This window comes from Lathyrus oleraceus, chromosome 7, assembly GCF_024323335.1.
Source record: "Lathyrus oleraceus cultivar Zhongwan6 chromosome 7, CAAS_Psat_ZW6_1.0, whole genome shotgun sequence".
Lineage (NCBI taxonomy): Eukaryota > Viridiplantae > Streptophyta > Magnoliopsida > Fabales > Fabaceae > Lathyrus > Lathyrus oleraceus.
In genome coordinates this window covers 289038731-289054440 of record NC_066585.1, presented here as the reverse complement: position 1 = coordinate 289054440, position 15710 = coordinate 289038731, and the positions used below count along the sequence as shown (strand labels likewise).

General features: G+C 37.3%; 1 protein-coding gene across 1 annotated transcript; it reads right to left on the bottom strand.

Moving 5' to 3' along the window:
• Window positions 1-10814: 10814 nt before the first annotated feature.
• On the bottom strand, window positions 10815-11738 carry LOC127105340 (putative ubiquitin-like-specific protease 1B). The gene is made up of 5 exons (XM_051042512.1): window positions 11645-11738; window positions 11458-11568; window positions 11304-11385; window positions 11115-11210; window positions 10815-11016 (listed from the first exon to the last, which is right to left on the bottom strand). The coding sequence occupies exons 1-5, from the start codon at window positions 11692-11694 to the stop codon at window positions 10915-10917; spliced, it is 441 nt and encodes a 146-aa protein (XP_050898469.1). The 5' UTR covers window positions 11695-11738; the 3' UTR covers window positions 10815-10914.
• Window positions 11739-15710: the final 3972 nt, after the last annotated feature.

Here is a 15710-nt window from a genome sequence, read left to right as displayed (position 1 = left end):
CCATTACTTTACGCTTTTAATTTGAAATTCCTAAAGCATGAGGTATTATGGTTAAATCCGGGAGAGTGGGAATAGGTAGGTTTCACATGTGGGTGTAGATATGCATGAATGTGTAAAACAATGCCTTGAATGTTTGATCACTTAATTTCTGAAATAGGTACCACGGGGTTTGGGGTTTCTGAAATCGTATTGTTATCAATGGAAAATCCAGAACCCGTAGGCATTCGCTAGCTCATCGCTAGGCGATCCTGTAGCGAGGCTTCGCTAAGAGAAGCAATAGCGATCGCGACAGTAGCTGATTTTTCTGTTTGCTCTCCAATTTGTTTTGTGTTCGCTATGACATGCTTTCCATTGCATCCGGGCACCTGTTTTAGTATGTATGTCACGTCTTGATGTGTGGATCCTTACCCCCTGACTTTGTGTTTTGATAACCTTTTGATGCATTTGTTTGACAAGAGGTTTAGGCCTCCTACCCTTGGTTGCTTCTTGTGAGCTTTTTGTGAACTTTAATGGCATGATTCATGTGGTTACATTCTGATTTGGTGCAACTCTTGATTGCACCCCATCTTGTTATTCTAACTTGTTTGTTGAGTTTTTGTGAGGGCTCACATGACTCTTGAAGAGATAGCTTGCTTGGTATTCCACTTTATTCGTGGGATGCCATTTGGAGATTTATTCCGATTACCTTGCTGACCTGTTTTCTTTGATGGTGCCAGCTTGAGAGATCACCGGGTTTCTTGCTTCTTTAGTTGTTATTACTTCGGATTTTTATCCGTGTGGTAGATCTCTTGATCCCTTTATCTTCCCCGCATTTTATCTCTTTCTTAGCTGGCAGATCTCGATAAGAGGCGATGTCTTTTTGTGTGTTTACTTTTGTGCCCAAAGACCTCCAAGAAGAGGCGCCAGTGCTAAAGACCTCCATGAAGACGCAATTGACGGATAAAAGGGATTAGTAGTCAATCCCCCGTTATTCAGTGTGTCGTTCTTCATGCTCGTACTACGTGTCGATGCTTCAGAAAAAAGCCCAAGATCTTTTGTCCGGTCAGTCAGTGGAGAGGGTTCCATCTTTCTGAATCACCACTTTTTGTCCTGAGCTCACCCTGTCCAGGGTTAAGAGCTATGAGGTCTTATCCTCATTACCCTTTTGATCTGCTCACCCTGACGGTCAATGTCAGTGGTTAAGAGCCCATTTGATTACCCTTCCATGGCTTGTTTGTCGAGGTTGATATGACCCCTCTTGACTAAAGCCCTACCCATGTATGTTTGAGCCCCTTTGTTGGCATTTTACTTTATGCATGTTTATTTTGTATGGCGTGATCGTCTCCCCATAGGATTGCTAGGCTTCGTATAGTCTCTCGTTTGCATGTCAATTAAGGTAGCACGGTTCCTTCGTCTAGAACTTCCTTTTTGCATGAGCATTCCTAAAACACAAACAAACTCATTGATTTTTCTTCTCCTAAGAACACGTTAACTCCTTCTATTACAGGCGAGTAAGTCTCCAAAGGTCGAGCATCCGGTAGATTGCGTAGTAACGTCGTTCATCTAAAAAACACAAAAACAAACACAATAGGTAGCCGAACTACGGCTTGCTCTGATTCTTATTCCAGATGAGATACGTAGGCATAAGACGCAATGTGTTAGCGAGGACACTCCTCTTTAACCCATAGGTAGCCGAGCTACGAAGACTCTGATTCTCATATTCAGGTGAGATACGTATGCAGTGGATGCGACATCCGTGCGAGTCATTTTCTTTTGACCCCTCTTTTAGTAAATAGTACATTAGATAAACCCACACCCTTTAGACAAGAACAACAAGAGTGGATCCCGTAGAGTACTACGGATGCGTAGGGGTGCTAATACCTTCCCTTCGCATAATCGACTCCCGAACCCAAGATTTTGTTGCGAGACCTTGTCTTTTCCTTTCCTTTTTTCCAGGTTTACTTCGAGCGTTTCCTTTCCCTCCTTTGGGATAAATAACGCACGATGGCTACTCTTCTGTCATTTCTTTCTCGCCGGTTGTTTTTTCGCATTTCCTATTTTTCAGGTTGCGACAGCAACCCCTTTCTCTCTTGTTTATGGCATGGAGGTTGTACTCCCAGTAGAGGTGGAGATCCCATCAATGAGAGTCTTGATGGAAGCCAAGTTGACTGATGCTGAATGGGTTCAGAGTCGTTATGACCAACTGAATTTGATAGAAGAGAAGAGATTGACTGCCATGTGCCACGGTCAGTTATATCAGCAGAGGATGAAGAAAGCTTTTGATAAGAAGGTCAAGCCTCGTGTGTTCCAAGAAGGTGACCTTGTGCTCAAGAAAGTCTTGTCTTTCGCGCCCGATTCCAGGGGCAAGTGGACTCCAAACTATGAAGGTCCATATGTTGTTAAGAGAGCCTTTTCAGGCGGTTTTTTGATGCTTACAACTATGGATGGGGAGGATTTCACTCGTCCTGTGAATTCAGATGCAGTCAAGAAATACTTCGCCTAAAAATAAAAACAGAATAGCTCGCTAAGTTGAAAACCCGAAAGGGCGGCTTAGGCAAAAAATGAGCGTCTCGGTGGATTAAAAACCCGAAAGGGCGGTCCAGGCAAAAGTTAGAGACATAAAAAAATGAATATTTGTATCCCGCTGGATTGAGTACCTCACCCTGGGGCAATCAAGGCAAAAATCAGGGATTTGGCAAGTAACTGCGTCCTAACAAGACTTTGTTCTACAACTGTCATCCGTCAGAGATTCTTGTTCATTCGCCATCAACCGAAGCTTCAGATACATCAAATTCAGAATTGGTGGAGAAATGGTCATTATGTTCAATGTAGCCCTTTTCCAATATATATCACCAATTTCAAACTTGTAAAGATCTATGGAGTCTTTCCATTTGCAGACTACCATTCCATCAAATAAATTTGAGCCTTTTATCCAATTATTTGCACTCTTATTTGTTTCTATTCAACAAACGTTTTGCATGCTTTTAATTGAGAAAACATCATTGTTTCGAAAAATGAATTTTTCATAACTTGTTTTTAAACAAAGTGAACATTCACAATGATGAAAAGGATACTTAGGAGATCATCAGTGCTCTCCCCAAGGATGGTATGATCTCCAATAGGGTAAGACGTTTGTTCATATTCCTGGCATGACTGTATTTTCTTCCTCCGGAGCCCTTTTTGTGGTTTATCCTACTGAGTGGTATGCTTGTTGAGATATTCACCACTCTCCCCTTCAGCGGGGTAGCAACCTTTCCTCCTCAGCAGATGTGATCTCCTTGGTGGGTACAGTACTTGGTGGTTGATCCCCAAATTCCCTTTATCCCGCGGATAGATTCCCCAGTAGAGTTGTTTATGTGGCAGATTCTACCTGTGCAATAAACTCTTTTCCCCAGCTGTGACTGATGATTCATCCCCTGTGGAGGTCTTTGCTTCCTGATATCTCTGATTCCCAGCAGATTGAATACTCTCTGGTGATCTGGCTTTCTCTCTTGAGATGTAGTACCGGATGGTTGTATTCCTGTGAAGCCTGTTTGTGTCAGAAATGTCTGTTTGTCAGCATTCATCATACATTAACCACACGCATGTGTGCATACAATTTTCGAACATTTGGATATTCATATTGGATTTCTTGCCATATATCTTTTGTTTGTTATCCTCTGCTAGTTGGTAATATATTTCCAAGAAGATGTCGGTGTCTGATCCCTCAACGTAGAGTCAGCCCCTTAAGCAGAGAGTGTTTATCTCTCCTTCTGCACTTCCCACCAAGTTATATCCTCGTGGACGATGGTTGTTGTCGCTCCCTCCCAACACATATATTGGGATGGATTCTCCTATTGAGTTATATCCTCACTAGGACGAGTCTTGATTCAGTTTGCCTCTTTGGTTTGGTCCTAAATTGGCCTCTTGTGACTGTTTCTTGTGTTTCCCCGTGGTATAAATGAATCATTGCTCAGTAATCGGTAATCATTCATCTTATCCCCGAAGGAGTCTGTGGTTTACTACCCTTATACCGGTAGTTGTAAACCCTATTTGCTCCCCTTTGCAGAGTTAACCTTTTTGTTCATCCTAAGTTGATGACGGTTACTTTTCCGTGGTTTTCTACCCAGTATCCGGTAGATGTAATCCCTTCCTTGATGGTTATCATTATCCAATATGCGGTGATGATATTCCTTTCTCTTGGATAATTGCTCTGATTAGACAATTTATCCCCAGCAAGTCATCTTTCATACCGGTTGCCGGTAATGTTTGTTGCTCCCCTTGATTGGTCATCATTATATTCCTAGTTTTGGTATCCCAATCCCTTTCTCTTTGTCGGTCGATTTATCCTTTATTAACCCAGTAACCGGTTGTGGATAGTCTTCCATACGAGCGTATTATCTACGTTTTGACGGTAATAGATAATATATCTCATGCACTCTTTGGGCGAAGATTTTTGTTCTTCCCCGGTTGAGTAAGGTTCGTATCCCTGTTTTGGAATCAAATGTCCATACCTTAATCGAGTTTGCTTTTTGCCCTATTTTTTTTGGATGATGAGAGTTTCGGGAATATTCCCCAATTCACGCTTTGGTTGGTCACCTATTATATGCCCAGTAACCGGTATTCCTGGTGTTCCTTCCTTCTGCTCCATATTATGACTTTTGTCCCTTGTGGAGTCAGATTTTCCTGAGTTGAAATATACCTTTCTAGGTCTTCCTCAGTTGATTTGGTTGATTGATATCTCTCACCTTTATACCGGTCTTAGATATTCATTCTTCCCGAGCATGTTGATTCTCTCACCCTTATACCGGTGTTCAGATCACACGTCTCTTTGAGCTTATTACCCAGTAATCGGTAATACCTCATCTCGTTGCTTCCCCAGGAGAGTCCTTTTTGGATATCCCCAGCAAGGTCCCTTAGTGGATTATCCTCACCTGAGTCCGGATTTTTATCCGAAGTATCCATTGTGGGTAATGTTGATGTGTTGGCATATTCCCCAACACATGCACCTTCGAGTCAGCTCGAGTCTTTCCATTGGATTTACTCCCTTTGGAATTTTGTTCCCCAAGTTTTGAGTCGTGACCTGCTCACGCGTTTTCACCCTTTACTCCCCCAGAGTCTCTATCTCCCTAGTGAGTGTATTACTCCTATGGATTGTCGATTTCTCCAGATTTTTTTCTTCTTTGAGGACACATATCCCCACAGAGTTTGTACTATTTGCATGCATACATCTGCATCATGAGGTCTCTTAGGGACCAAAATTCGTCTCTTTGTTATTATTTAAGCCCATTCTACCCCGTCGAGACGAAGATTTTAACCTTCACTTCTCCGGTTAGAATGACCTTAAATAGGGGCATCTGTAAGACCCCAATTTTGTCCCCAAGATCCCTCATGGCATCATAACATTGCATTTGGCATTGCCTCAAGGGTCATTAGTATCTTGGTGCCCCTTGCCTTTGGGTAGGACTCCTTATGAGTGATTTGAGATCACCAAGCATGCTTGAATTGTATATCATTGTTTTTCTCATTTTATTTACTAACCAAAAGCACAAAAATATGTCACTAACATCTTGTGTTTATAGCTTGAGCAATCACAAGGTCAAAAGCTTCAAGGAGATCATTAGTACAAAGACATGGTCAAGAGGAGATGATAGCAAGCATGGTAATGGTTCCCAAAGCTGTCATCCATCAAATATGCCTCCCTAGCAGCTCAATTCATCATTTTGATCAAAGCAAGTCAAAGGGCTTGAGGTCTTGTTCTTCAAGGAAACCCTAATTCATTTGTGCACCACAATGCCTTGCTCCTGAAGCAACCTCAGGCCATGATCAAAAATAATTAAGGGAAGTCCTTTAACTCATCATTTCATGCATATTTGAACTTATTTGAGCATCCTCAATCATCAATTCCTCAAGATATGAGTCATAGACTTGAAAAGTTGATCAGTCAATTCATCTGACTATTTTGAAATATACTGAGACCTAACTTTTTATGTGTTGGTCAAATGGAGATGGTTCCAAAAGAAAAAGTGTTCTTAATAGAAATATGAACAACTTTCATGTTCATCAAAAATTGATTTGAAGCTTGGAAGGCCATCTGTCATTCCAATACATTATAGGTCATTTTGACTGAAACCCTAATTGTGGGTCAACTTCCCAAGAACATAACTCATTCATTTTTTATGATTTTGAGGTGGGATCAAATGCATTGGAAAGCTTAAGATGTCTAATTCAAATGTTATGTTGAACAAATTTCAAAATATCAAAGGAAATACATGTGATAATGCAAGACATTATAGGTCCTTTTGGGCCAAATGCATTAAAAGGCAAAAAAGTCCAACTTCAAGTGCCCATAACTCTTTTATCAAAAATCCAAATGATGCAAAATTTAAGTCCATTTTGATTGTCTTGAAAATATCTATAACTCGGATGTTGTAGATTTTTCCATTTGAGGCTTGCATCATCAAAACAGAGGGGCTTGAAAATTGGCCAATTTTAGAAACCTTGCCTTGACATGTCATGCACCTTACACTTTAAACTCAGATTTCATAAATTTCCACACTTCAAATGGATTTTTGCCCAACATAACAATTGTTCCTTACACCAAAACCTTTCCAACCATTACTCACATGATCATGTTTGGATTTTTTAATTGGGACTTTCGAAGAGATGAATGTTTAGGTACAAATGAGGAATTCACTTGAAATCTTGGTACATAAGCAATTGCCTTGCAAGTCACACGTCCAATTTCATTTGGCTGATGTTCAGAATTCATTTGGCATTGTTTTTGGGCCTTGTGCATGATCATGCAAGCCCAGGCAATGAAGCTCCACATGCCATGCACACGAATTGATCACATTCTCCTTGCCACTTCCTCTATAAATAGAGACCTCATTCCATTCATTTCAGTCACCTGATTCAACCTGAAATGCTGCAGAATTCTCTCCATAGCCATCACTAAAGAAGCAATCCCATTTTTCTCAAATTTTTCAGATCTAAAATTCAACTTCATCTGGTTGAATTCCTAGATCTAATGCTTCTAAACCTTCATCATTCATCTCATTGAACTTCTATTTTGGTAAAGCAAGCAAAGAATCAAGTCCAATTCTCCATAAATCAAGCTTACTCTTCAACTGGTATTTTCTTCGAATCTCTCATTTCTGTGATCTATTTGCTTGGCCAAAACGTTTTCTGAAGTCCTCACTTGAGAGGCAAGCTAGTGGTAGCTTCAATTTTGCTTTTCCTTGATCTGCATTTTGCATACCTGAATCTTCCACCTCAGATTTCTCCATTTATAGGAATCTTGAGTGTGATTCAAGGTTACAGGGGTGATGTACATCACCCCAGCTTCATTTTGGTATAAGGATCGTGCATTTTCATTAAGGTTTGAAAACCTGCAAAATTGGTCGGAATCTGGAGGCTCACCGAAGAAGAAGGTGGCTCTGGTGGCCGCCTCTCTCCAGTTTGAATTCTGGCCGTTGGATGTGTTTCCCAGATCGAATCCTGACCATTGCTTATTATGAATTTCAACTGGATTCCATGTGATTCATTGACTTTGGTGTTCCATGAGCGCGCGCCTCTGGATCCTTGGATCTGCCAGCTCAATTAATGAGCTCAAATCCAAGGGCTCTCGTTTTTTCCAATTTCTATTTTCTGTTTTTTATTTTCTTAAAATCCATTTTATTTCAAAAATCAATATCTCTTTCATTTTTAATCCAAAAATTATTGGACCAATTGCATTATTTCCCAAATAATTTCTAATTTCTATTTCTGATTTTTAATATTTTTTATTTTGTCATTTGTTATTTTTTGTGAATTTTCTCTTTTCTGGTTATTTTTAATTCATTTTAAATAGTTTTTTATATTTAAAAAATACAAAAATAATTTCCTAACCTATTTGAATGATGATGGATCTATGAAAAATATTTCATCAATTTTTGAATTGATTTGAGATTTATTTGAGATTTTAGTTCAATTAGGTTATTTTTATTCATTATTAATTGATTAAAAATAGTTTCTGACTTTTAAAAATGCTGAAATTTTTTGTCAAACTTTGTTTGACCTTGTTGAACTTAGGATAAATTACTTGGACCTTTCAAGGTTGATTTGAAGTGTTTTTGAAGTTTGACCTTTCCTTTATTTTTAATTCAAGTTTTTTTTTAAATATTAAAAAATGCCAAAAATAGTTTATTCATTTCTTGACTCTCAATCTTCATCTCACTTCTGTTTTTGATTGTTTGACCTTGACTTTCAATGTTATTGGTCAACATATGAGGATTGGTACATTGTATTTCATTTAATGCACTTTAATTTTGCCATTTTTTCTCTTATCCATCCTCTCCTTCTTCTTCTTTTACTTCTTTTTCTTCTTGATCAATGAGTTGAAGGTTGATAAGTTAGCATTGGTTAGGGAGATTTAATCTTCCTTGATTCATATCTAATTCATCTTGATCAATTGATCAAATGAATGACTTTGCATTAAGGATAGGTTGTCTTCTAAACCATGCAAAGGCTTAAACCAATACAAGATCAATTCTCATTTTCTTTTTTTTTGGCATGGCAAGTTGTTGGAACTTGGTTCTCTAATCAAGACTTCTAACTTGTGTTGTTTCCTACATTATTATTGACCGGCCTCAGATAGTTGTGACTTCTACATAAGTCCAATTACGATTGCTTAACATAGCGCTAAATTTGCTTTATGGCACACTAACTACTAACACTAACTATTGACAATTAACATTTACTTTATGCAATTTACTTTTATGCAATTTACTATTCTTGCACATATTATCCATTTGCTTTTCTCTTTGCTCCCTTGAGCACATGTTTATGTTAATGCCATTTGCCTTTTGCTCACTTGAGCATATAATTGTGTATATATTATTGTGCTTGTGTTTTGTTTTTGATTGTTGTGGACCAAATGCAAAGAAATGGACTTAGTTTCTAGGACTCCCCCTATGCAAAGAAATGGAGAATGGGACTTAGATTTTAGGACCTTCCTTATGCAAAATTGGAGTAAAAGGATCTTAATGATGAAGATGGATTAGAAGGACCAAATCTCTAAACTCACTCTTGTCCATTCTTGTTTTACTTCATGGAACTTTTGATGTGTGTGCTTTTGTGCTAGGAGTTTCCATTTGAGCTTAATTGGAGGACCATTGCCATGCTCATCCAAGTGGAAGATACAAGATACATTGAGGATCTCTTAAGAGACTTATTTGATTGCTTATGCTTTGTGGTTGCTTATTCCAAAGGATGGGAGCTACTTGGATCATCAATATGATCTCAAGAGAGGAACTCCTTGTGTGGTTTTGATTCTTCATCCCTTCTCTTTTTGTCTTACTTAAGACTTAGCCCTTCTTCTTCTTCTCTCCACTCTAACCCAAGCCAAAACGTTTTGTGCAAACATTTAACTATTGTTTTCAAACATTAGAAACCTAATCCTTATGCTTTTGATTTTCAAACTTTCTTTTCACAACACTTATTTTGAATTGAATCTTTAAGTCAACTTTGACCATTTTTGTATATACTTCTAATTGGTAAATATAACCCATTCAAATGCCTTTTGTGGTTCCAATGGCCACCTTCTTAATCAAATTTTCCATAACCTTTAGCTATTAGGTTTGAGTTATCTTTGTGGTAGATGTAATACTCACCTATATCCTTAGTGATGGACAATGAGTCTTCCATGCTTATTATAGGGTTAACCCCTCACTAGCATGTTGAAGCTATCCTCACATGGTGGATTTGTGGTTTGGTTGAGTTTTCTCCCTTTGATAACAAAAGACCTTAAGGCTTTTGGACCAATCAATTCACCAACTTTTTTTGAGATTTTTACCGCGAACTACGACGTTTTGATCCTAATCTTTTTATAAGATGGTACGTAGGTAATGGGTTTATCCATCCAAACACAAAATGTAAATAAACTTGTATATTCTCTTCTCATCTCTTCAATCATGTTTGCACAAACAAATTTTCACAAAAACAACAACCTTTGCAACAAGTGTGAAAAGGGCTCCCTAGGAGTACCTAGGATATTTTGGGTGCCTAACACCTTCCCATTGCATAACCAACCCCCTTACCCAGATCTCTGTTTCTTTTACTAGTTTTGGTTAAAACTATTAGGTTTTTGTTCGCTTTCTAACCATTCCCTTGGATAAATAGAAATGCGGTGGCGACTCGACTTGTATGATTTACCTTGGATTTAGTCAATATCTCTAATGGTAACGAATACCCCGCTACACTACTAAATCATCATCCACTACAACAAACAAGACCTTAGACAGCGCTTTTTTTAGCCTTAGACAGCGCTTTAAAGCGCTGTCTAAACTCCCGCTGCTAAAGGTTTAGACAGCGCTTTTTTAAATCTTAAAAGCGTTGTCTAAGCCCCCCCCCCCTTAGACAGTGCTTTGGCCAAAAGCGCTTTATAAGACCCTCTTATTTTAAATTTTTTAGGTATACCTTAGACAGCGCTTTTGAAAAGCGCTGTCTAAGCCCCACCCCCTTAGACAGCGCTTTGGCCAAAAGCGCTTTCTAAGACCCTCCTATTTTAATTTTTTTAGGTATACCTTAGACAACGCTTTTCAAAAAGCGCTGTCTAAGCCCCCCCTTAGACAGCGCTTTTGCCTAAAGCGCATTCTAATCCCCCTCTTAGACAGCGCTTTTTACAAAAGCGCTGTCTAAGGTATACGAAAATTTTTGAAGCTTTTGTTTTAAACCACATTTTTTCCAGGTTTATAAACCAGAATTTCTACCTGTTTTCAACCAGATTTTGACAGACAATTATCACATTTTATATATGCCATTTTGGCCTTTTTTCTACCAATTTTTGGCTAACAAATATATATATATACCAATTCAAACCAATTTTGCCTTAAATGTATCAAAATATATACAAATTTATGTACACATTTACAAGTCATAACATATACTACAAATGTACACATTAATTACACAAATTTATGAACAAACATTGAGCTTTATCATGAATTGACACCACTCCTCTTTGATTTCGTCCACTTGATCCTTTGTATAAAATGCACACTTGAATTCATCAAAGTACTACATAATAATATAACATATTTTGAATTAATTCCAACTATTTAATTATATGAGATATGTGTAAATATAAAAATAACTCATAAGTTAGAAATACATACATCGGTGGGAATCTTTAATCGGCCCAAAGCAAGAGTATCTCGCATAAACCTCAACATGAAATACCCGCAATCTATTTGATTACGTTGTTGAGGACACTACATATGAAAAAAAAAATATGGATTATAAATCCTAAGTTTTATCAAGTGTCATCACTAATATAATAAAAAATGTGGTAATTAAAAATATACCGCCACTTTAATCCATGTAATGGAGTTGGCGCCCCTCCTTGAGGTTTGGATATCTCGTTGGGCCCGAAAAGCTTGTAGGACGCTAATAAAATAAAAATGAAGCAATTAGAATAATTCACATAAACTAAGAAAAAAATTGAACATTCTCACTTACGTGTCAATTAGGACCTTCATATCCGGGTATGTTGTCCAATCATTTCCTAACGAGTCAAGATAATACACAATTTCTCGGATAGGATTGATTGCGAGCAACAACCAATGTCCACTGTAATGATTAGGCAAATGTTAGATGGTAACTTGGAAAATAATTATAATAGATGAATTTAGAATGAAATGCTAACCCGGTATTAAACGGTATAAAAAACAACTTCTCCGCATCTTTATTGTCCATGAGGATCCGAAGAACGTACTCCGTCACGGTATCCGGTCTACTTAAGATTAAACCTAAGTTGACGGTCGCGGGTGCTAAGAATCCGAATGACACGTCCAAACCATTGGGGCGCATCAATTTGTCATACAAAAACCTAATATAAAAACATCATTAACACCTCTTTTGAAACATAAAGTAAACCGGATTAACATAAAGTAAACATCATTAACATAAGTTGTTTAATTAATAAAACAAAGTAGACCGAATTTACCTAATATATGTATTGACAACGGTGACTTGGTGGTAGGTTTTTTCCTAGAAATGTCCTGAGGCACGACCTATACTTGGTGGTAGGTTTTTTCCTAGCTAAGGTCTTCTTAGCACCAGAACTTTTTACCCGTGCGGAGGCGTTGCTAACCTCCTTTTTTTGTTGTGCGGAGGCATTGCTAACCTCATTTTCTTGAAGCTACATGTCATATAAATAGTTAGATCAAATTAAGAATGTAACAACTTCCATGAATATATGTCATATAATTGTATATTACCTCTTTTCTTGAAACCGTCGACTCGGTATGCCGTGGAATCGCATTATCTTTTGATTTGGATTTTGTGGGAGTCTATTTAACATAACCAAGGAAAATATGTAAGTAAAATTTTAAGCATAAATTTTAAACTTTGAATATACACATTAAAGTTAACATAAGTTTTAAGCATACCTCATATCCTACGCATATGAGGTTTGTCGTCCATGCAACAAACGAACCTACTGCTTCGTGCACCGTTGTTGCATCCGAATCATCGCTAGGATATGGTAATGCTGCATTCGGCTCAACTGCAATATCAACTGATACCTTCAAACATCCAGCAGGGAGCTCTCTAGTGTGGAGTAATACTCCGCTAATGTTATGCACTTTTCCCTTGCCAACCATCCGATAGTATGGTGACGACAAATACAGCTGACAATGGGAAATGCCCTAAAACCAATAATAACAAGAAATCGTTAATGTGTATATATGTCAAATACATAATTTAAGCAAATAGTTCAATTTAAGACAATTATATGTAATTACCTCTGGAATGTTCGGCTGAAAGGTACAGTTGATACTGTCTTTGTCCGAAGCATCTCTGTATACTGTTGAGGCGCTAGCCTCTCTTTCTCTCCTCAATGCATCAAGCTCAGCTTGCATGGCTTCCAATCTTGCATGAAGCTCCCGATTACTAGGAGCCTTTCCTTTTTTAATACTCAGGGAGGTCGGAGTGACTCCAAATCCCTTACCCCTCACCCGACCAGAATACTCAGGGACATCTAATGCCCGACTAAGTATGCCCTTAGTATCATCGGGAGATAAAGACTGAGATAGCTCCTCCTGAAAAATCAGATGAATACCGTATACTTGTCAAATATTTGTGTATAAAAATGTTATTCAATTAATGAAAAAATGTTATACTTACACATTTCTGGTATACGTGTAAAACTTCTTCTTGAGGAACTCCAGATTTGCCCACACGGGCTTCCTTCCACAAAACATGTGCAGGAAGAGATGTTTCTGAACTTTCCTCCTTCTGCAGCTACACATTAAGTCATACAATTTGATCAGATAAAACTAATATATGATGAACAAATTTGTTATCGCAATTTATAAGTACTTACCATGGATTGTTCTAAGCGTCTATATCCGACACGTCCTTTTCGGTACGGATATGCGGGACTTGATGCTCTTTCCCGATTTGTAGCACTTATTCTTTGAAAAACCGGGTCTTGTCTTTTGGATTTGAAAGCTTCCCATTCTTCAGCCGATATCAAACTTTCATATTTTTTAGGAAGCTCCGCATCCACAAAATTACCATCCGCATCCTTAAGGAACTTGGATGATAAAAATGTCTGAAACCCTCTTAGAAGCTTTCCGGCCAATTTCATACAAAAACCTCTTCTTTCTTCTTCGATGTTAAAACATCGCTAAGAAAAACATACAGATTGATAGTTAGTATCGGTAATTGAAAAAACATAATTGATACCGTATAATTAAAGGCCAAATGATTGTACCTTTATCTCACTCCAAATTTTTTCTTTGGACTCATTCAGCTCTTTGTTTCTCCAATCATCACATGTAATGGGAATTTCATTCCTTACTAGTGCACCGATAAAACTAGTTAAGGTATGCCCATTAGGTTCTATAAGTTGTCCCTGGTTGCTCCAATAGACATCTAGTATGATGCCTCGAGATCTTCCTTGGACCACCCTTCTCATTACTGTGATGCCTCTTCGAATTTCTTCTTCCGCGGATACTTTTTTACTAACTTCCTCATGTTGGTCATCAGCCATGTCTAACCTGTAATAAACCAAGGAAACCATCAAATATCAAATATAACTTATAATCAAAGCAATTGAAAACAAAAAAATAAAGAAATCATGCATTATCAGATATAACTTATAATCAAAGCAATTGAAAACAAAAATATAACAAAATCATGCATTATCAGATATAACTTATAATCAAAGCAATTGAAAACAAAAAAATAAAGAAATCATGCATTATCAGATATAACTTATAATCAAAGCAATTGAAAACAAAAATATAATGAAATCATGCATTATCACATATAACTTATAATCAAAACAATTGAAAAAAAAAATAAAGAAACCATGGATAATTTACCTAAGTCACTAACATCTCTTTCTTTTCTTTGTTGGAATATTAATCACTTGTTTCTTAGCAATGCGTACGGATGAATTGATCCAAATTCCCTCATTATGATCGTTAGGACAAGCATGTATCTTATCATAGCTCATGCCAATAGAGCACAACATTTTTTTTGCCTCATAGGTTCGATTAGGAAGAACATTATCATCCGGTAGCATTTCTCTCATAAGGGCCAACAACTCTGTGAAACTTTTATCCGACCATCCATTGCCCGCCTTTAAGTTGTACAACTTTAATACCGCAGAAAGTCTTGAGAATTTAGTGCAACCTTTGTACAACGGTTTCTCTGCATCGCTTACCATCCTCTCAAACATTTCAGGACAATCATGAAGATCTTCTTCCAGTGCTTCTACAATCTCTTCAACTCGATCACAATCGTATGTTTCCGTGTCTTTGTCATATGAAGCATAGGTCGTATTACTTTTTCCACTCGATTCAACATTCTCGTTAATTTTCTCACCATGAAATATCCAACACTGATAACTTTGATCAATTCCATGCCTCAGCAAATGCGATTTTAATCCATGTGCGTCAACCTTACCAATATAACAACAACGCAAGCAAGGACAATGCATTCGTCTGGGGTTTTCAGCGTGTTGAACAGCATACTTAACGAATTCCAAAACTGCACTCTCGTACTCTTTGGTCATTCGATCGACACAGATCCATGTTTTATCCATGGTTTTCCTACTTATTAAAGTAAACAATTAATCCAGACGAAAATACATAACTAAGGTAGTATCTTTGAATATCCTAACAATTATAAAGTTCAATTCATTTTAAACTTCAAAAACCTATACATAACCAATGTTAATATAAACTTCAATAACGTATCCGATACGCCAATATACCAACTTTAATTACCTCATCACTTTCATTTTTTATATTACAAGAATCAAACTTTTTCTATTACAATATACCTATAACTATACCTATAACTATATTAGAGTTCGTTCAATCATTTTATGGGAGAAATCTTATTCCTTTAGAATGAAAGTGAGATGAACAACACTTTCACAGTTAAAAAGAAAAAAAACTACCTATTCAATCTTCAAGTATAATCACTAAGGAAACATGAAGTTTGAACAATATTGAACATCTAAATCCAAAATGATATTTAGAGTTTAAAGTCAAGTAGACACAGACACTGTAACAAAACAATGTATGAAATTTAATACTACCTACCTACCTTTTTATGTGGGAAAACCATGTTTCATGTCCAAAATCTTATGTGTTCAATCTAAAAGTCTATAAATGGACCCCATTACTCGCCTAAACTTTATATTCAAATATTTGGACAAAATACTTGATGTACATGTAGAATAATGCAACAAA

Bases quoted from the DNA above. Each gene is read 5' to 3' on its own strand.
- LOC127105340 (XM_051042512.1), bottom strand. From the start codon at position 11,694: ATGGACAATAAAGATGCGGAGAAGTTGTTTTTTATACCGTTTAATACC. The intron at 11,569-11,644 runs GTTAGCATTTCA...TAATCATTACAG, and splicing joins TTTATACCGTTTAATACCGG to TGGACATTGGTTGTTGCTCG. The intron at 11,386-11,457 runs GTAAGTGAGAAT...TTATTTTATTAG, and splicing joins ATGAAGGTCCTAATTGACAC to CGTCCTACAAGCTTTTCGGG.